The 21091-nt window shown below is 41.6% G+C and overlaps 2 protein-coding genes across 3 annotated transcripts; one reads left to right on the forward strand and one right to left on the reverse strand.

The window, feature by feature from the left end:
- The first annotated feature begins 1144 nt into the window (after positions 1–1144).
- Positions 1145–13370, forward strand: LOC112252206 (excitatory amino acid transporter 1-like). Of its 2 annotated transcripts, XM_024423241.1 has the most exons (12): positions 1145–1390; positions 1585–1664; positions 5660–5923; positions 6182–6319; positions 6572–6779; positions 6880–6922; positions 8659–8787; positions 8911–9095; positions 9286–9519; positions 9838–10032; positions 10883–11017; positions 11230–13370. In XM_024423241.1, the coding sequence occupies exons 3-12, from the start codon at positions 5704–5706 to the stop codon at positions 11426–11428; spliced, it is 1686 nt and encodes a 561-aa protein (XP_024279009.1). In that variant the 5' UTR covers positions 1145–1390; positions 1585–1664; positions 5660–5703; the 3' UTR covers positions 11429–13370. The 2 variants fall into 2 exon arrangements, with proteins under 2 accessions (XP_024279009.1, XP_024279007.1); XM_024423239.1 differs by lacking the exons at positions 1145–1390; positions 1585–1664 and adding an exon at positions 2273–2396.
- A 1482-nt stretch (positions 13371–14852) lies between these two features.
- On the reverse strand, positions 14853–17168 carry LOC112253327 (C-C motif chemokine 21). Its single transcript, XM_024425326.2, has 5 exons — positions 17032–17168; positions 16156–16285; positions 15704–15851; positions 15379–15457; positions 14853–15231 (listed from the first exon to the last, which is right to left on the reverse strand). Exons 1-4 carry the CDS (start codon positions 17093–17095, stop codon positions 15419–15421), a joined length of 381 nt encoding a protein of 126 aa, XP_024281094.1. The 5' UTR covers positions 17096–17168; the 3' UTR covers positions 14853–15231; positions 15379–15418.
- Between the last annotated feature and the right edge of the window lie 3923 nt (positions 17169–21091).

The raw sequence follows: 21091 nt of genomic DNA on the forward strand, positions 1-21091 counted from the left end.
CCTGCACATTTTTTCTGAAAGTTTCTTTTTCAGTTGACTTTTTTTTGTGAGCATATTTTTGTTCAGTCCAATGTAAATATATCTGCTGTGCATATGTTGCACTGACTTGTTTGGTGAAAAATAAAAAATAAAATGTTTCAACAGCATGTGTGTGTATCTGCAAATATTTCTGTGCATCTGAAAATGTTTCTACAATATGAACTATTTTAGTATTATGTCAAAGCATACTAAAGATGAGAGTGCTTTTCATTATGCCCAACAGTGTAGTTGGTTAGACAAAAATCTGGTAATATGAATGAAGTGTGTGCCATTTCGTGCAAACGTTTGATTTTGATAATGCTATATGTAGTTTTGGTTGCAGTGCTTCATTTTGCAGTATATATGAGGTATTTTGCAGTTTGGGGGTGTGGTTTTGTGAATTGTGTTAAGTATTTTGATAAAACCAGTCTAGTTTGCAAAATTGTGTTTTAGCAATTTGGAAAAACAGTAACTGACTTGCCTAGTTAAATTAAGGTACAAAATTAAATAAACAGGACTGAGTATTGCATGACCTCACCCACATTACAGCTCCAATACTAAGCATTATTTTACTACTTTGGAGAATTTAATTGTGTTATATCAGTGAAAATACTTATGTCAATGGCATGATGATGAGGAGCCAATGCATTCTGAACATGGAGTTCTTTGTAGCCCCCTGTAAAATTCTAGAATATCCACATTGAAGTAATGATTGTATACACAGAGGGCCTAAAACAATATGTGTGGGCAGGAGTGTGGGTAGTCAGGAGTTAAAGGTTATACAAATACAACATGGTTCTCTTTAGCTGCTAAGGCCAGACCCTGAGCAGGTGCTGGAAGGCCGGTTGTCATGGAAATAAGAGCAGCATTTATGTATGTATCTTCACCTCTCTCTCAAAGTTCACAATATCCAAGGAGAAAACAAAACTATTAAAACATTTGAGAACAAATGTCTCAATACAAATCAAATTCTCAATCATGTCAACCTCACAATCATCCCTATAATGACAGCAAATTGATTAAGCTTTTAACTGGTAGAGCATTTAGGATATTTTTAGGCAGCAAATAATCTCTCATCAATATTGCCATAACCACTCTACTACCCACAAATATTGGGACTACGCGAGCTCCGCCGATTCGGATGAGCAGCAGGTGGCTTTCCTTTCACGCCAGAAGACTCGTTAAAACCTCTTCCCTCCCAGGCAGACTGTTTTTCTATCGCGTAGGAGGGCTGGAGAAAAGCTCAAACTCATGTAATTTAGGGAAATTAACTGTAGATGTGAATGTGTGCTACTTTGGGCTACTTCAGTTATGTGAGCGGAAGGCAAGCAAAGGAATTAACCATACCGTGCAAGGACCGTCTTGAGGGAAGGTATGAAAATGCAACTTTTTTGTATTGTATTAATTTTAAATTGACGGTTAATTATAACATGCAAAACATGTAATTCACTCTCACTTAACAGCTAGATACATTATTTCATGTCTATCAAAGATACCAACTTTGATAACTTGTACACAAGTTATAATATTGTCATTTTTAAGCATATTTTATGATTATGCCACCAGTTGAAGGCGTTCCACCCAGACCAGAGAAGCTCTCCATGACTGTATCGTATTCTGTGAAGAGAAAAAACATCGTAAACAGGGTATCTTTTTCTTTGCAGATTTTTTAGCAGTTATTAAAAAGGGTACACATTTAAAAGTGACAATGAACTTGACAGTAATAACTGAAATATTGCCCTGATTTGCTGTCAGTGTTTGGAGAAAAAAGGAACAACAGCTAATATCCTCCAGCATTGAAAAGGAAAAAGGGAGCTCCCAGAGCTGACACTGACAGCTCACTTGTTGATGCTCAGTTAGTATGTCTCTTAACCATTTATTGGGATTAGGGCTAGTTGTAATGATTCTGCTCTGCTAGGTTTATCACAGCCCCATGGTAGAATAGTGGCAGTGGTGGTGATGTAATGTCCACCAACAAAAAGAGCATTGGTTTTATATGAATGGTACAAATAAAGGACCAATTTTAAAAAATTGAAGTTGCATTGCCATGTATTGCTATTTCTAGCCCTGGAACTGCTGGGGAGACTATGTTGGCTAGGACAGTGGGGCATGGGTGGAATAGGTGGGGGGTTAGACTGTACCTGCTGTTGTCCCAGGGCTTTGTAGTTGTGTGTGTGCTGGTGGGTGGGTAGGGCAGAGCATGCATAAGAAGGTTAGGTCAGATGAGATGACAGACCTTTTCATGTCTTGCCCGCTTATGAAATCAGCGAACCGTCACCTCCAGTCAATTTGCCCCTGACAGTACGGGTAGACTGCGTCTGTTGTATCTCTATGCTTTGGACTGTTGGGAAAAGAAGCCCTGAACTAAACCATGAGTGGTGAGTATGCTATGCTTAAAGAGTATCCCACTGGGCACAGATGTCAGTTCAACATCTAGTTTTGATTTACATTTGGTTGAGTTGTCAGCTAACGTGAATTCAACATGAAATCATAAACAAAAATCACCATGTTATTGGATTTAGGTGAAAAGTTGGATAAAAAAATACTAAATTCCCTTACATTGACAACTTTTTGCAAATCCAGTCAGTTTTCCACGTATAATTTTTTTGTGGAAATGATGTGGAAACAATCTTGCCCAGTGGGATATTAAAGGTAAGGCAGATTGAGTCAGTTTGAAAAAAAAAGTGGGAGTTTAAAGGGACCAGTTGAAATTTTCAGCATATTTTCTTGATATTCATTGTGTTGTTTGATTTTTGCTTCTTTGTTTACAAAACTTGTTGCATTGAAAAGCTGTCATTTGCTTCTGGCTTTTACGTGTTAGAATCATACTGTAGTGTTGGTACCCCGCATATTTTGGCAGGGTAGTGGTGGTGACATCCAGGGACTCGTCCAGTAAGAAATGCATGCAGCTTTAATTTCAACCTGCAGCTTGCCAGCCTGCCAGGGTGTACACAGGGCATGTTCGTTATGGTGAAACATTAGGGTGAAACAGATATAAATATAATGTTGCCTATAGAGCTGCCAATGTCTATCAATCCCTACAAAAATGTCCATTAATTATAACCCACATAATAATTTACATTTCCTGTTTTTGCAGGATTATTTTCCCTGCTGTAGCTAACTGGCTCAAATTAAGATCCTACATCTGTAGTATGTACTGTAGTTGAATCTTCATTAGTTGGGAGTAAAATCAACATTAAATCAAATCAAATTGTATTTGTCACATGTGCCGAATATAACAATACAAGACCTTACCATGAAATGCTTACTTGAAAAAGCCCTTAACCAACAATGCATTTCAAGAAATAGAGTTAATAAAATATTTACTAAATATAATAAAGTTTTAAAAAATCTAAATGATCAAATAGTAACACAAATGTACATAACAATAGTCAATGTACAGGTTTGTCAAGGTCATTTGTAAAGTGACAATGCATCGATAATAAACAGCGAGTAGCTGCGGTGTAAAAAAAAGGGGGGGGGTGTAAATAGTCCAGGTGACCATTTGATTAGTTGTTCAGCAGTCTTATGGCTTGGGGGTAGAAACTGTTAAGGAGCCTTTAGGTCCTAGACTTGGCGCTCTGGTACCGCTTCCCGTACGGTAGCAGAGAGGACAGTCTATGACTTGGGTGACTGGAGTCTTAGACAATATTCAGGGCCTTCCTCTGACACCGCCTAGTATATAGGTCTTGGATGTCATGAAGCTTGGCCCCAGTGATGTACTGGGCCGTACGCACTACCCTCTGTAGCACCTTATGGTCAGATGCCGAACAGTTACCATACCAGGCAGTGATGCAACTTTTTGAGGATCTGGGGACCCATGCCAAATCTTTTCAGTCTCCTGAGGGGGAAAAGGTATTATCGTGCCCTTTTCACTACTGTCTTGGTGTGTTTGGACCATGATAGTTTGTTGGTGATGTGGACACCAAGGAACTTGAAACTCTCGACCCGGTCCACTTCAGTCCCATCAATGTTAATGGGGGCCTGTTCGGCACTCCTTTTCCAATAATCCACGATCATGTCCTTTGTCTTGCTCACATTGAGAGAGAGGTTGTTGTCCTGGCACCACACTGCCAGGTCTCTGACCTCTTCCCTATAGGCTGTTGTCGATGATCAGGCCTACCACTGTTGTGTCATCGGCAAACTTAATGATGATTTTGGAGTCGTGCTTGGATGAACAGGGAGTACAGGAGGGGACTAAGCACGCACCCCCGAGGGGCTCCATTGTTGAGAATCAGTGTGGCAGAAGTGTTGCTGCCTACCCTTGCCACCTGGGGCGGCCCGTCAGGATCCAGTTGCAGAGGGAGGTGTTTAGTCCCAGGGTCCTTAGCTTAGTGATGAGCTGTGTGGGCACTATTTTGTTTAACACTGAGCTGTAGTCAATGAACAGCATTCTCACATAGGTGTTCCTTTTGTCCAGGTGTGAAAGGGCAGTGTGGACTGCGATTGAGATTGCATCTGTGAATCTGTTGGGGCAGTATTCGAACTGGAGTGGGTCTCGGGTTTCTGGCATGATGGTGTTGATGTGAGCCATGACCAACCTTTCAAAGCACTTTATGGCTCTCGTCACTGTGCAGCTCGCGGCTTGGTTTCCCTTTCTAGTCCATAATATGTTTCAAGCCCTGCCACATCCAATGAGCCTCGGAGCCGGTTTAGTACTATTATATCTTAGTCCTGTATTGGTGCTCCTTGAAAGCGGAAGCTCTAGCCTTTAGCTCGGTGTGGATGTTGCCTGTATTCCATGGCTTCTGGATGGGAAATGTACGTATGGTCACTGTGGGGACAGCGTCGTCAATGTACTTATTGATGAACCCGGTGACTGAGGTGGTACACTCCTCAACGCCATTGGATGAATCCCGGAACATATTCCAGTCTGTGCTAGCAAAACAGTCTTGTGGCATAGTATCCGCGTCATCTGACCACTTCCATATTGAGCGAGTCACTGTACTTCCTGCTTTAGTTTTTGCTTGTAAGCAGGAATCAGGAGGATAGAATTATGGTCACATTTGCCAAATGGAGGGCAAGGGAGAGCTTTGTATGCATCTGTGTGTGGAGTAAAGGTGGTCTAGAGTTTGTTTTTGTCCTCTGGTTGCACGTGACATGCTGGTAGAAATGATGTAAAACGGATTTAAGTTTACCTGTATTAAAGCCCCTGGCCCCTAGGAATGCCGCATCTGGATGAGCATTTCTTCTTTTCTTGTTATAAGGACATATTAGGTGAATTTCCTGGGATTAGTTATATGATATGGCTTAGAACAGGCCCTTACCATACTGGAAGGAGCAGCGAGGGAATCAGATACACTGCTTGTCTTATAGGATTGCCTTGGACCAGGTAGGATGATAGGATCATCATTCAGAAAATAACTCATATTTAAATGCAGAGCTGTGATACTGCACTGTATGTGTTTGTTATGCATTTCATCAACGCTCATCCAGTACTGTTTGAGTATTAGCAACAATCATCAGGTTCTTGAGTGCTCTTTTGCAATCCATTTTAATAATTTTCTGACTTCAGTGTTGCTGAATTGATATTACTATGTCCAACCAACTCTTCTATCAACCAGTCATGTACACTTCATATACATGTTTCCTTCACTGCATTATAACAGAATGCTTATGGTCTCCATCTCCTCTCCTCCAGTTTCACAGGAAACCTGCCTCCTGGACCAGGTGCTGGAGCTGATTATGAATGAGAAGCCCGCCAACACCGCCAGCCTTTTCCTGAACGAGGACGCCGACAAGCCCTCCCTCCCTGAACGAGGCCTCTGGCGGTGGCTACATAGGGCCATGCAGAAGAGAGCGGCCAGTGCCAAGGACACGATGAGCTCCATAACTAAGGAGAGCGTCAAGGGCTTCCTGAGACGCAACCTCTTTGTCCTCCTCACCATCGCAGCAGTGGCTCTGGGCAAGTGGACAAAATACTTTGTTACTGTCTTATTGGGGTTAGGGTTAAGGTGATGTTAAGAGCTATGGTTATGGTTAGTTTGTTGATTGTTTGTTTATAGTTAATACAATATTAATTAAAAAAAACTAAAGTAATTGCAGTGTTATTACACAGGCCTATGAGCTGCAGCCCCCAAGTGTAGACTCCTGTGTCAAGAAGACTTGAAATACATACAGTATTCTTCATCAATGATATCATGTCTCCTGTGTGTGTATCCAGGTGTCATGCTGGGTTTTGCCCTGCGGCCCCACAACCTGACCCTCAGGAAGATCAAATACTTTGCCTTCCCTGGAGAGCTGCTGATGAGGATGCTGCAGATGCTGGTTCTGCCTCTCATCATCTCCAGCCTGGTCACAGGTAGCTGGTCACAGGAGTTCTGCTTTCTTAGCATCATTATAATTATTTGCAATTACAGTATCTATTGTTTTTGTCAAACTCAAAGTGATTTACATTTCATGTAGATTTCTCACCCCTTCTGCATGTTATTATTCTACATTTTCCATACTTCTTGCTATTTTGAGTTCAAAGTTAGTTGGTACAGTAATAGTCTTGTGGTAGTAGTAGCTAGAGTATTAATGAGAACATTATGAACTTTGTCTTGTCTTGCAGGTATTTCCTCTCTGGACAGCAAAGCGTCTGGGAAGATGGGAATGCGGGCTGTGGTTTATTACATGGTGACCACCCTCATCGCAGTCTTCATTGGCATCGTCATTGTGATTGTCATAAAACCAGGGAAAGGCCATAGGGACAGTCCAGTGGCCTCTAGCGGTACCATAGAGCCGGTACAAGCAGCTGACGCCTTCCTGGATCTCATCAGGTGAGGAACTATTGTAGGATCCCAGTGACAGTAAGTCAATAGAAGATATTAATAATTGGTTGTCCTTTATTCACTGTGATAATAGTTCTGCATTTTTCAGGAACATGTTCCCACCAAATTTGGTGGAAGCCTGTTTCAAGCAGGTAAGGGAATTCACTTGCCAATTGATCAAGCAGCTATTCTTCAATACACTGTGTTAAAATACTTACTCACCAAATAAATTGTTAAGGACTGATACTCTTTACTTATACAATACATACAGTGGGGAGAACAAGTATTTTATACACTGCTGATTTTGCAGGTATTCCTACTTACATTTTTTATCATAGGTACACTTCAACTGTGAGAGACGGAATCTAAAACAAAAATCCAGAAAATCACATTGTATGATTTTTAAGTAATTAATTTGCATTTTATTGCATGACATAAATATTTGATACATCAGAAAAGCAGAACTTAAAATTTGGTACGGAAACCTTTGTTTGCAATTACAGAGATCATACGTTTCCTTTAGTTCTTGACCAGGTTTGCACACACTGCAGCAGGGATTTTGGCCCACTCCTCCATACAGACCTTCTCCAGATCCTTCAGGTTTCGGGGCTGTCGCTGGGCAACACGGACTTTCAGCTCCCTCCAAAGATTTTCTATTGGGTTCAGGTCTGGAGACTGGCTAGGCCACTCCAGGACCTTGAGATGCTTTTTACGGAGCCACTCCCTTAGTTGCCCTGGCTGTGTGTTTTGGGTCGTTGTCATGCTGGAACCCAGCCACGACCCATCTTCAATGCTCTTACTGAGGGAAGGAGGTTGTTGGCCAAGATCACGTGATACATGGCCCCATCCATCCTCCCCTCAATACGGTGCAGTCGTCCTGTCCCCTTTGCAGAAAAGCATCCCCAAAGAATGATGTTTCCACCTCCATGCTTTACGGTTGGGATGGTGTTCTTAGGGTTGTACTCATCCTTCTTCTTCCTCCAAACACGGCGAGTGGAGTTTAGACCAAAAAGCTCTATTTTTGTCTCATCAGACCACATGACCTTCTCCCATTCCTCCTCTGGATCATTCAGATGGTCATTGGCAAACTTCAGACGGGCCTGGACATGCGCTGGCTTGAGCAGGGGGACCTTGCGTGCACTGCAGGATTTTAATCCATGACGGCGTAGTGTGTTACTAATGTTTTTTTTTGAGACTGTGGTCCCAGCTCTATCAGGTCATTGACCAGGTCCTGCCGTGTAGTTCTGGGCTGATCCCTCACCTTCCTCATGATCATTGATGCCCCACAAGGTGAGATCTTGCATGGAGCCCCAGACCGAGGGTGATTGACCGTCATCTTGAACTTCTTCCATTTTCTAATAATTGCGCCAACAGTTGTTGCCTTCTCACCAAGCTGCTTGCCTATTGTCCTGTAGCCCATCCCAGCCATACGCAGGTCTACAATTTTATCCCTGATGTCCTTACACAGCTCCCTGGTCTTGGCCAATGTGGAGAGGTTGGAGTCTGTTTGATTGAGTGTGTGGACAGGTGTTTTTTATACAGGTAACGAGTTCAAACAGGTGCAGTTAATACAGGTAATGAGTGGAGAACAGGAGGGCTTCTTAAAGAAAAACTAACAGGTCTGTGAGAGCTGTAATTCTTACTGGTTGGTAGGTGATAAAATATTTATGTCATGCAATAAAATGCTCATTAATTACTTAAAAATCATACAAAGTGATTTTCTGGATTTTTGTTTTAGATTCTGTCTCTCACAGTTGAAGTGTACCTATGATTTAAAAAATTACAGACCTCTACATGCTTTGTAAGTAGGAAAACCTGCAAAATCGGCAGTGTATCAAATACTTCTCCCCACTGTACATGTATTCAATGCCTGCACTGTTTCCACCAGTACAAAACAGTCTACAAGAAGACCATCTACACCAAGAACGTGACCATTACCCTCAACCTGACTGACTCCCTAAACGCTACAGAGGCTGCCTTGGCTGCTAACATGAGCAGAGTCCTGCAGACCATCCAGGTGGGTGACACATTGGTGGTGGAGTGACTTACCCCAATGTAAAGTCCTTTGGGGGAACAAGTGCTACAGTTACTTTGGATAAGTGTAAATGTGATGTGATGTGAAGGGGCTGTTCTGCTCCAGGAGACAGTGGTGGAGACGATCCCAGTGTCTGGTTCCTCTAACGGGGTGAACGCCCTGGGTCTGGTGGTGTTCTCCATGTGCTTCGGCCTGGTCATCGGCAGCATGAAGCAGCAGGGACAGGCTCTCAGGGACTTCTTCGACTGCCTCAACGAAGCCATCATGCGCCTAGTGGCCATCATCATCTGGTTAGTAGTCAGATTAGTGGTTGCAAAGTAACATGTTAATGTACTCGTAAATGCCTTTACCATTACTTCTCACATACAGTATATATCTCAAAACAGTTGCTTTCAGGGGAATTGTTGTGTTAGGTAGAGTGTGGGCTATCCTACAAATATCTCTCTCTTTTATCTCCATTCCTTCCTCTCTCCCCATCAGGTACGCTCCAGTGGGCATCCTGTTCCTGATAGCAGGTAAGATCGTGGAGATGAAGAATCTGGCCGAGGTGGGAGGTCAGCTGGGGATGTACACGGTGTCTGTCATCGTGGGTCTGCTCATCCACGGCCTCTTCGTCCTGCCCCTGTTCTACTTCCTGGTCACCAGGAAGAACCCCTACACCTTCATCGCTGGCCTGCTGCAGGCCCTCATTACTGCCCTGGGGACGTCCTCTAGGTGGGTGTAGGAACAGATTCAGGGTCAGATGTAGCTAATTCATTGCCCTGGGGATATCCTCTAGTTCAGTGGTTATCGGGTCCTCCAGTAACCCAAACAGCGCACACTTTTGTTGTAGCCCCAGACAAACTCACCTGATCAACTCATTGAGGGCTTGACGATTGGTTGACAAGTGGAATCAGGTGTGCTTGTCCGACGCTACAACAAAAATGTGTGCTGTTGGGGGTACTTGAGGATTGGAGTTGGGAAACACATCTAGTTGTTGTTTGGAGCATTATGATTTCACAACGTCCTCTATTCTCTGCCACCCTGCCATAGCTCTGCCACCCTGCCCATCACCTTTCGCTGTCTGGAGGAGAACAACCATGTGGACAAGAGAGTGACACGCTTCATCCTGCCCGTGGGTGCCACCATCAACATGGATGGCACTGCCCTCTACGAGGCTGTGGCCGCCATCTTTATTGCTCAGGTCAATGACATGGAACTCAACTTTGGCCAAATCCTCACCATCAGGTGAGTGTTAAGACACCATTCATCTGATAAGCCACAATGCTATCAATGAGCTAGACCTTCAACTATGAAGTTATTTTTAAGTATTAAGTTATTTATAACAATACATATTTTTTTAAATCTCAACTTGGAAAGGATATACAAAAGCAAATTAGCTAATTTTGTAACTACATTAAGAGGAGACTCATAACTCATAACAATGAGTTTTCATGGTTTTGATGAGATGAATTTTGTGGTCTTTGCCGAACTTCTCCATGCTGTTGGCTTTCTTCAATTGACTTCACAACCCAAGATGGATTACCTCTACCACGGAGTGTTGATTTAGCTCAGGGATGGGCAACTCCAGTCCTCGGGGGCCGGAGTGGTGCTTCGTATTAAACAGGCATAGACTAACAGGGAAATGCTTACTTATAGGTCCTGTTCTAACAATGCAGTTAAAGATATACAAAAAGTATTTTTATAGTTACAAAAGGAATAAATACACAGTGAATAACAATAACGAGTAAAAATAACATGCTATATACACAGAGTACCAGTACCGAATCGATGTGCAGGGGTACAAATTAATTGAGGTAGCTATGTACATATACTGTAGTAGTGGTAAAGGGACTAGGCAACAGGATAGATAGTAGACAGTAGCAGCAGCATATGTGCAAGAATATGCTAATTTAAGAGATGGCTAGTCATTATTAGCAGATACATTATGGGACACGGGTCAAGTTATTATCGGCGTGCAGCGGTTAGTCTATAACCATGTCTTCCTGGATCAGTATTTTTCACACGTCACTCACCACCGATTCCCTAATGCAATGTGTGTTTCTCTTTCTTATTAAATGGTGCCATCCCTCCACAGTATCACAGCAACAGCTGCCAGCATTGGAGCAGCAGGCATCCCGCAGGCTGGTCTGGTTACCATGGTGATTGTATTGACATCGGTGGGACTGCCCACAGAGGACATAACGCTGATCATTGCTGTGGACTGGTTCCTGTAAGTCTGCCTAAATGTCACTGTAAGGCCGCCACACCACTATAACAGAGAACAGATCCCCTGAAAGGTTGACACCCTAAGTGGGTGGGTGGGTGGGTGGGTGGGTGGGTGGGTGGGTGGGCGGGCGTGCGTGCGTGCGCGCGTGCGTGCGTGCGTGTGTACACACACACACACTATAATGTCTATTCTTTATAATGTATGTACTTGTGCAGGGACCGACTGAGGACCACTACCAACGTGCTGGGGGACTCTCTGGGGGCGGGCATCGTGGAGCACCTGTCACGCCAGGAGTTGCAGAGCCAGGATGTTGAGGTGGGCAACTCGGTGATTGAAGAGAACGAAAAGCCCTACCAGCTCATCTGCCAGGAGAACGACTCAGTGAAGCACCACAACAGTGAGACCCCCATGTAGGGGTCAGGACAGGGGAATTTATAGGCCCAGTCTGAAAACAACCACTAGCCTCTACTGTACTTCTTCTTTTAGTCAACATTGCTTGATCTAATATTTATATATTTCTTAATTCCATTATTTTACTTTTAGATTGGTGTGTATTGTTGTCAGATACTACTGCACTGTTGGAGCTAGGAACACAAGCACTTCGCCACACCCATAATAACAACTGCTAAATATGTGTATGTGACCAAAACAATTTGATTTGATTTTCAGTGTTTGTAGATATGGAAGAACTGGATACAGTAGATGTAAACAATATGGGGAAAGTTATTGGATGCCTAGGTTGAGCTATCACCAAATTGCTAACACCTATCTGGTTAACTTCAGATCTGCAAACACTCTAGGGATAGTGATTTGGCATTGTTTTGACACTCTTAACCATATCACCAACTCTTTTGGTAATTTCAGTCCAAATCTGAGTCCATGGATGCATTGTCCACTCTAGAGGACACTGATGAAAGAACTGGACAGGTGAAATCACATTTTCCATAGATATCTAGCTCCCATATTGATTTCACTTATCCCATGTTTTCATATCAGTAGAGAACACTTTAGACTGCTGTTGTGTACTCAGTATCGGATTCATTTACATGAACAAGAAAATAATTGCCATTCAATAACCTTTTTAAATATGTGAATAAATGGAAAATCCATTCCTATACTCACCATCACGTAGCTGGTTTTGTTGCATGGCTTGAATTTATTTTTATTATATTTTGACACTTTTAGCATCATTGACATAATCAATTTGAGTTTATAGCAGCCTCTGTTGCACTTCTGTAGTTGGTGGTTGTTGTTTTTATTGCAAATCTACCTCTAATATAATTCAAGTGTACATTATGCTTTCTCTTAAGCCATTTGATTTTCTGCCCCAAACATTACCTAGAGGAAATGTTGTAGGCCTATCACATTATCCATGCTACCAACCTTGATAACCAGTTTTTCAACAGTTTTGAAAACAAACACTGAAGTATTGTCATCAGTTTTGATATAATGTACTTTGCTTAATCTCTGTCAATAGCATCAATGTGAATATATAGTATATATTTGTATGGATATCTGTAATAATATTTGACACTTGGGTGATTTCTATGTTACTGTTTGAGGTAAATTGGGGTTGTTAGACTTTTTTATTTTTTGAAAACATTATTGGTAACAAAGAATTATTTTCAGTGTTAACTCTAGTGTTTCTTAACTAAACATATGTTGGTACTAGTGCCCTGTTATTTTAACACAAGTCACTCAAGCCTGAAGTATGTGAAATGTTGATATCATTGGGGGTGTTGTGTGTTGCTGTACATTGTAAAGATGGAGAAATATTGACAGAAGGATGTCGTATAGGCTACTGTATTACTTGATATGTTTTCCTCCAATGTTCCTGGTTGTTTGAGTATTTTCAGACCATGAGAGAATTGAATGTACATTTGGTCCATTTGTAGAATATGAGCAGGGAGATCAGTAGATTTCTAGACTAAAATAACTCAAATGCTCACTAGATATTCCCTTTCCTTGATGCTGTAATCTTAATTACTGTTAATTTATGATTATGGCTTTTTTCTTTTATTTGACTGTGGGACAAAAGTGGAAAAATGTTATGCCTAAAGCAGTTACATGTACATACATAATTTAAAGGCAATTAAGTTCAATGTTAAAGAGGCATTCCAGAAGATTTGAAAACAATCTAGTTATTATAAACCCTCTGCAGTCCTAACACTTTTACGTGGCATCATTTAGTGCACGAGATACGCGCTCATTTATGTCATGTAGCCTAATTTGTGCCTCTTGTTTTAGGTATTAAATAGTTTATTTATGTTTTCATGAGATTGTTTAAATTTGGATGGCTTTAGTATTTTGATGGAAGAATATGAAAGTTGCAACAAATAAATGTCTCAGGAATTGACAACAATTGTGTGAGTCTGTAGGCTGTGATAAGTGTGGTCGAGAGAGACAGAAGCCTTGTTTGTACCTGGTGCTTTTGTGCTCACATTTGTAGACAGGTGTATACACTCAAAACACACATTCTGATCTGATTGTTTTCAGATCTTCCTGACCACCAACGGATGTAGTCAGGCACGCACTGTGTCTGGATATCTCACAGGTGTCGACAGATCTGGACAGTAAAACCATTTAAAGCATCATTATCCTTCCTTCTAAAATCATTGACAGCTGGCACCATTGACTTATGACATCAATATGTGTCTTAAAATAAATAAATATTATTTTGGAAGAATATCTGTCAAATAATTTGCATACAGGGAGGGACCAGGAAATCAGGTCACAATCCAAACACAGAGGAGGGATAAGAGACACACTTTACTACCATGTGTAGAGGCATATCTGAAAACGTGGGCACAATCAGAATGTGGACAAGATCAGGACCAAGGATGCATGTTAGCGTCAGGTATTAACGAGTCTATTCAGACTGCGAGAGATTCTCCAGGAGATTCCTGTTCTTTTGGTTGATCTGAGGAGATTGTGTAAAAGCATGACTGCATTCTTAACGCACAGAAAATGGCTACCCCTGGTGGAGAATCTCCTGTTTTTGTCCCTGATTCACCATGGATTCTTACTCCGACCAGTCTAAACTGCAGTACCGAACACCTGCGGTGCATTCCAGCTGGCTTCACACTTACAGTACTGCCTCTCATTGAGTAAAGCCTCCACATTTTTGCCAGTTATGTGGTCTAAACCTCTAGGTAGTGATATGGTGTCAAACTGTCTTTGTTGAAATTAATAAACTGTCAAATAGAGTGCCAGAGCAGCTTTGGACATCTCAAACAGTGTTAAGTCAGAAGCTCAATGCTATGGGAAGCATTAATCACCTTTTATCTGGGGGTGAAGATGCTTGGCACCTCAACATCAAACTGAGTGCATCCACCCAGACATAGTAAACAGAAGCAGCGTGTGGTTTCAGCCAGAGGGGAACCAATACGGCCTCTCTGGGCAACTCAGTTTGGTTCCAAACTATTAATACAGCAGTTATTCTGCTTGTTTTATACCAGTAGCTTTGAGAACTGTACCTATAAGAGAAATCATAGGGTAACCTACTTTAACCAATGTATACAAAACAATATCAATATTTAGGTGTTCCTAATGTTTAGTATAGTCAGTGTATATAAGCACACGAATACTCTCAGAGTAACCCACTGTGGCCTGTGTAGTCCAGCAGTTAAAGCCTCTGACCTCGGCACACATGTATGTCAGCATAGGTTCAAATCCGGCCCACTGCCCTTTGACCCCCCCCCCCAGTCTTTGCTATCTCTTCAATAAAGCAAAACAATTACAAAAATGTACCTTAAAAAAAGTAAAGAACCCACTGACCTATAATATAGATTTTTGAAGAAAGAGCCTATGCGGCAATAAGACACAACGAGGAGGAAAATCTAACTCTTTCAGGTTAATTTATTTATAAAAGATCCACTGAAGATGTGTTTAAACATACAGTGCATTTTCTAAATAACATTGTGTTTCAGGCGAGAACAAGCCGTCTATGAAGTTGAACAGCCATACATAGATGGTGAAGACCGGTTTCTCGGAATAAAGAGTAATCAGAAATACTTGGCAAATACTTTGGCATAGTTAGCGACAGTGTGTAAAAGACATTTAGCTATATATCAAAACCTCTCAGGGACTCCGCAATGTATGGCGATGACAGCTCAGCCACTACACACTCCCAGCCAGATAGATAGTGACACGAGACGACTGGAGAGTCAGCAAGCTTGGCCGAGTTAGGATGAGAAGCCGCTGGAAGTTTACTTGGCCTGCAATGACAAGAGAGATAGTTCAGTTCAATACATCTTTATTGTCCCCAAAGGGCAATTTAAGTGCAGCATAAATGTCAGACACTAAGTTTATGCGGAGAAAATACAGTACAATATTGCTGGAGTAAAATGATAAACAGCTGTCACCTATGACAATACTTTTCCTTCTGTGGTAGCAACCTCACACTCATTCCACATGGAGGGCATCCCACCCATCCTTCTTATCCTGAGAGAGAAAAGTGTGGAAAATCATTGTCTATGGTGACATAATCAGGGAGAACAACTACAGCACAATTTTCAAGAATGCTAACATTACCCCTCTCTCTAATAAAGCCATTTGGATGTACAGGCTGGATTTAATCTCTCCCACCATAGGAATGTTTATGTAGTATTTTAAAGTAGTACACGTAACTACAATGTGCGTTAGATTAAATTGAGCCCTATGTGTATAAACAAGGTGCATATTTCCCACCTCTGACATGACTGGCAGGTTGCCATGAGGGTGGAGCCACATGGTCCTATGTGCTTTGATCCTCTGTCTCTGGAGCAGCTTCCTCAGTAACCTCTTGACCCTTCTATCTCTGGGGTCAGCACACTTCACCGCCTTCTTGGTGTACAGTCTGCAGCCACAACAGATAAAGAACCAAGACAACTTTTCAAACGAAACATACAGAACACACTATAGATATGGAGCATGGTTTCAAGAAAGCCTTCTCTGAACCAAAGCTTCAACAAAGTTGGCTAGCGAGGCATCTTTTCTTTATATGTCTTGTTATTCTCACATATTTCCTTCCTCACATCCCTGGCAATTATAGTAGAATCTGAGCCATAACAACATGACCTGGATAGATGACAATGCCTCACATCTCTGAGAGAAATATTTTCTATGTCTGCAGGTTGCTTGGAGATAGTTGGAATACTTGCATGATGGCTTGTATGCTGCAGTCTGGCCCCTCCGTCTGCACTTCAAACCTCAGCACGTCTTTGGTGCGCACATTCCCCTGGGAGTACTGCATACAGCACTGAACGTCTCTCTGCATCTGTACCCCATCACCTGAGAGAGGGAGGAAGTGAGGGGGAGAGAGACATACCCTTATGTCAGACTCGTCAAAGCACACTGACAGTATATGAAAGCTGATTGCTATTGGCTCATAAGGAGGGTTGTTATGATAGATATGAGCTCAAATAGCAAATATTTTTGTAGGAATGCAAGACATTTCATTGCACTGTTCTATACAGTATAGTTGGACTATGCAAGGTTAATATGTAATGGTTGCTCTTGTTGACAGGATATGTAATATTGTCAGGAGTATTGCACACCCCCTATACACACAAGAATGCCAGAGGAATTATCTAGATCATCCCATGTTCCCCAAAAATGTACTGTTATGGCAGTGGCACTGTGACTACATGACAAGCCTTTTCATCCAATCAGAGTGAGTAAACACAGTAACATTAGCCGAGATAACAGTTACCATATGCATGTCATATAAAAGCTGCTCTGAACCTTGTCATATATTATCATTGACATCATCAATCACTTTTTCCCATGAAAGTCTGAGGTATTCAGTTAGCTTGTTATTAGCATTCAAGGTTTTGATGTGAAATCATTGTCTTCCTGCATTCTAGCCCTCTGTTTACATCCATGGCTCTCCCTGCTGCTGCTCCAGTATTGGCTCTATTCCCCTCTCCTCCCTCTCTCCTCTAGCTTCATCTCCTTCGCCATCACTTCCCTGCTAAACTGGCTCCCAGCAGGGTGCATACTGATGACGGTCTAGTGTAGGTGTTATTGTGTCTTACCTTCCACTGCGTCCAGGAGAACGACAGTCAGAGAAATAACAGTCACAGTCTGCAGCAGAAACATGGTGAGCCTGACAGGGAAGTTCTCCTCTGTATTACCTTCCCCTCTATTGCCGTGTCTCTTATATTCCTCCCTCCCTCCTTTTCCCTCTCCCTCCTTTTCCCTCTCCCTCCTGCTCACACTCTCCCCCGCCCTCTCTCTCCCCTCCCTCATCCTCCAGTGCCCCACTCACTGTGTTCATTTCTGTCTTTCCCACTCTTCAAAAGGTGCTTTCCAAAGCTCTTAAAATAATTCAGATTTATGGCATTCTCTAATGCAGTCATGAAAAGTGATCTACCTTGTTGTAGGTGTGACCCACTGCTAGAGCACAATACATCAGTGGGGGCTGCTGAGGCGAGGATGGCTCATAATAATGTCTGGAACGGAGCTAATGGAATGGTATCAAACACCTGGAAACCATGTGTTTGATGTGTTGATACCATTCCCCTATTCCGTTCCAGTCATTACCACGAGCCCCTCCTCCCCAATTAAGGTGCCACCAAACTCCTGTGCAATACAGGGAACACCACACAGCCTGTGATACACTACTTATAAGACAAATGTTACAGTGTACTGCACAGGAGGTTGGTGGCTCCTTAATTGGGGAGGAGGGCTCGTGGTAGTGGCTGGAACAGAACAGAATCATATCAAACACAAACACATGGTTTCCATGTGTTATCTGCCATTCCATTTGTGCCGTTCCAGCCATTATTATGAGCCGTCCTCCCCTCATCAGCCTCCACTGGTGTCCTGTAATACATTCATGTGGTTTTTATCCATGCAAATGACTAAGGCATCAGTAATACAGACATGGTTCAAAATACAAGAAAGTTACATGCAGCCTGCTTCCAAAACCAACCACCACCGTACGCTTGAAGGCTTTAGCTCATCTGTGGTTCAAGCATCAACAATTCACATTATTAAAGAGTGAGTTGAACCAACAGCAGCAGGGTGTGATTACCAGGAGAAAACACAAGTATTAGGTGTGTCTGCTCCTGTTATGATTTTCATTTAAACTAAATATGTTAAAAACAGATGTCAATAGTCAGACGATGACATAAAATGGCAACCAGCTCTCTACCATTAGACATATCACAAGATTATGAGAAATATTGAAAACAGGAGCTGATCTGCCAGACGAATGTACATTATAGCTTCGATATTTCATAGTCTCAACTGTGATGGACTTTGTATAGAAGCGATTCTAACATTCTCAATACAACACCTAACAACCTTGTCAAGAGGTTTGGACCTCTCTTGGTTTAATGGCAAAGGTCTTGGACTGACAAATGCAAGTCCCAGAAGGCTAACCCATGAATTTACAACATTTGGTGTCAGAAATGGGCATCCAAAGTGTAATAGCAAAAGTTGGCAAGTGCATTACTTAATTGCCTTTAGGACCAGAGTGGGACAAGCCCACAAATTCACAACTATAACTAAATAATAAAATGTCAAATATAAAATGGCTTATGTTAGAGGAAATGGATACAAAGTTAACGCTATTTGGCGTTTGAGGATTGAATGACCTGGAGACCAAGAGTGGTGGCTTTGGGAAGAGAACGTTTGCTTTGGCAGGTTGGGTGTCATTAGAACCCAGCTGATGCTCCCTACGATGTCAGAAACCTCCCTTCTAACAAAGCAATGAAACTATTGCAGAATTACAGCACGTTCTCTAATGCCTTTGGTATTCAATTAAATAAACGAGGTTGAAAAAGGAAGTGGAAGGAATGCTATAAAAATATTTTATACATTAAATATACACAAAATTAAAACTGAACAAATGAAATAAAACCCTTGTCTGAAAAACAAACAAAAAACTGGAGAAAAACAACTTTTGGACAAGAAAACCAAAATAACCTTATGGACTGGAAAACCCAAATAACATTAGTCTTTTCATTTTGAGACTGAATACCTACTGTTTAATGTACCTTAGAATAAATGCTTCCAGTGAATACAAGGAAGTGTTAAGCTATTAACTACTGTAACGTTAAGACACTTCATATCTTGTTTTGTATTTTACAGCAGTAGCTACTGGAAATGTATTGTTCTATATAATTATGTAGTTGTACAAAGGAATAATACACACCTGGAGAGAATTCCAAATTCAATGAAGGGTCAACGTGGTAAAACACACCACCAATGAATACAGGACAAATGATGCTTTAAATCCCTGCTGAATGATGGGATTTAGGTAGTGGCATTTATTAAGATGACAAGGCCACAGTGTAATCCCTACTGTGTGCATACCTGAGCCCTGGAAGTGAAACTATGCAGTCTGTTGAGGGGTGTGGAGGGGGCAAGAATTCAACCCTTAAGAAATCAGGTTTGGAATCTTTCAGCTGCAAAAACATACCTTCCCCATTACTCCAGTCTGCTCCTGAGCCAAACACATTTTATGCATATCTTTGGGGCGATTAATAGATCATTGTAAAAGTATTCAGAAGACCACAAGTGACTGTAAATCCACCTATGAAGTCATGGACTAAACCAGTGTTCCTCTGAGGAGGTAGAGAGCCGGAGGAGGGATAAGTATGTCCTGGGGATGTTGTAGGGCAAGGATAACTATACCTGTGGTCCAGGCCAGGGCTGTTTAACCCAAAAGAGTGTTATTAACTAGGCAAGTCAGTTAAGAACAAATTCTTATTTACAATGGCGGCCTAGGAACATTGGGTTAACTGCCTTGTTCAGGGGCAGAACGACAGATTTTGACCTTGTCAGCTCGGGGACTCGATCTAGTGTTAAGTTAGGTTTCAGGGGGCATATCTTTGTCCAATTTTGAGATGCATAATTTATCAAGCACATAACATTTGGTATGGAATGTCTGGAACTGTGTGAATAAATAGGTGACTATAGTCCATTTTAGGAAATGGTCTTCTCTACAACTTCCTGAAGATTGATCAGCTTTATGCCCTAATTTAATTTAAAAGTTGTTTCACAGTTCTTTATGTTCTGATCTTGTGAAATATCCCCCAAAAGTTGGGGATGTTTTAACTTAGGGAATAGTAAACTTTAGAATAGATAAATCAAGTCACATTCTATATATGCTCATGTGTCATTTAAAATGGGTGTAAAACACTTTTTCATGGTTACATAATGAATGATTGAATGTTCTTATCTTGACATAAGTCTAGGTGGAACCATCTTACTTTATATGAGAATTTCCTTATTTATTGTGGCAAATAAAATGACGTCCATCCATGCAACATGTGATGATATTTTATTATAGCCAGGGCACTAGATGTTCTATTTCTATGCTGCCTGGCATTCTTCCGGTGGGAGTAGACTGGAACCCTTTGAGGCAGTCCTCAAACTAACATCTATGGTTCACACAGGATTGTCTTTATATACTGTAACACTAAACCTGAACGTGTTTGGTTAAACATAGAAATCAATTATTTAAAATCATTGCAACACTCAATGGTCTTGACAGTGCTCATGTGGGGAAACAGAACACTTTTCCAAAACGGATGTGTCCATCAAAAACTGCAAAAATAAAAACATATCAAGAAGGTAGGGGACCTTGTAATAAATAATCCTCCCAATTTTACTGGTGCTAGGAAATAAATTACAATGACATTAAATGACTGAAAGTTCTCAGAAATACTGAAAAGTAACCAAGGGATGAGTTACACCCATCAGATTTGATATGTTTAATGAAGTGTGTAATTGTTCATTAGAAATCATTTGGGAATGAAATATATTGTTCTGCAGCAATATAATTCATGGCAGGTGGGCTAAACTGCACTCAACCCACTATTCTGTTGATACACTAAAGCAGAACCTATTCAGGAATGCACAAGGAGCACCTAAGATGTTGTGTATTTTTTTGTCCAGCCTTGATTTCCTCCAGATACATTTAATTTGCCATAGCTCCAGACCACCAGCACAGCAACTTTCCCCGGCATGTGCGTCTGTCCTGGCGTGAGCCATCGTAATCTTCAGAAAAGCTCATATTATGCTTTTTTGATTATGGACCTGTCCTGCAGCTCAAGTCCCTCTCTCTGGCCCGATAGTTTATAG

This window comes from Oncorhynchus tshawytscha, linkage group LG06, assembly GCF_018296145.1.
Source record: "Oncorhynchus tshawytscha isolate Ot180627B linkage group LG06, Otsh_v2.0, whole genome shotgun sequence".
Taxonomy (NCBI): domain Eukaryota; kingdom Metazoa; phylum Chordata; class Actinopteri; order Salmoniformes; family Salmonidae; genus Oncorhynchus; species Oncorhynchus tshawytscha.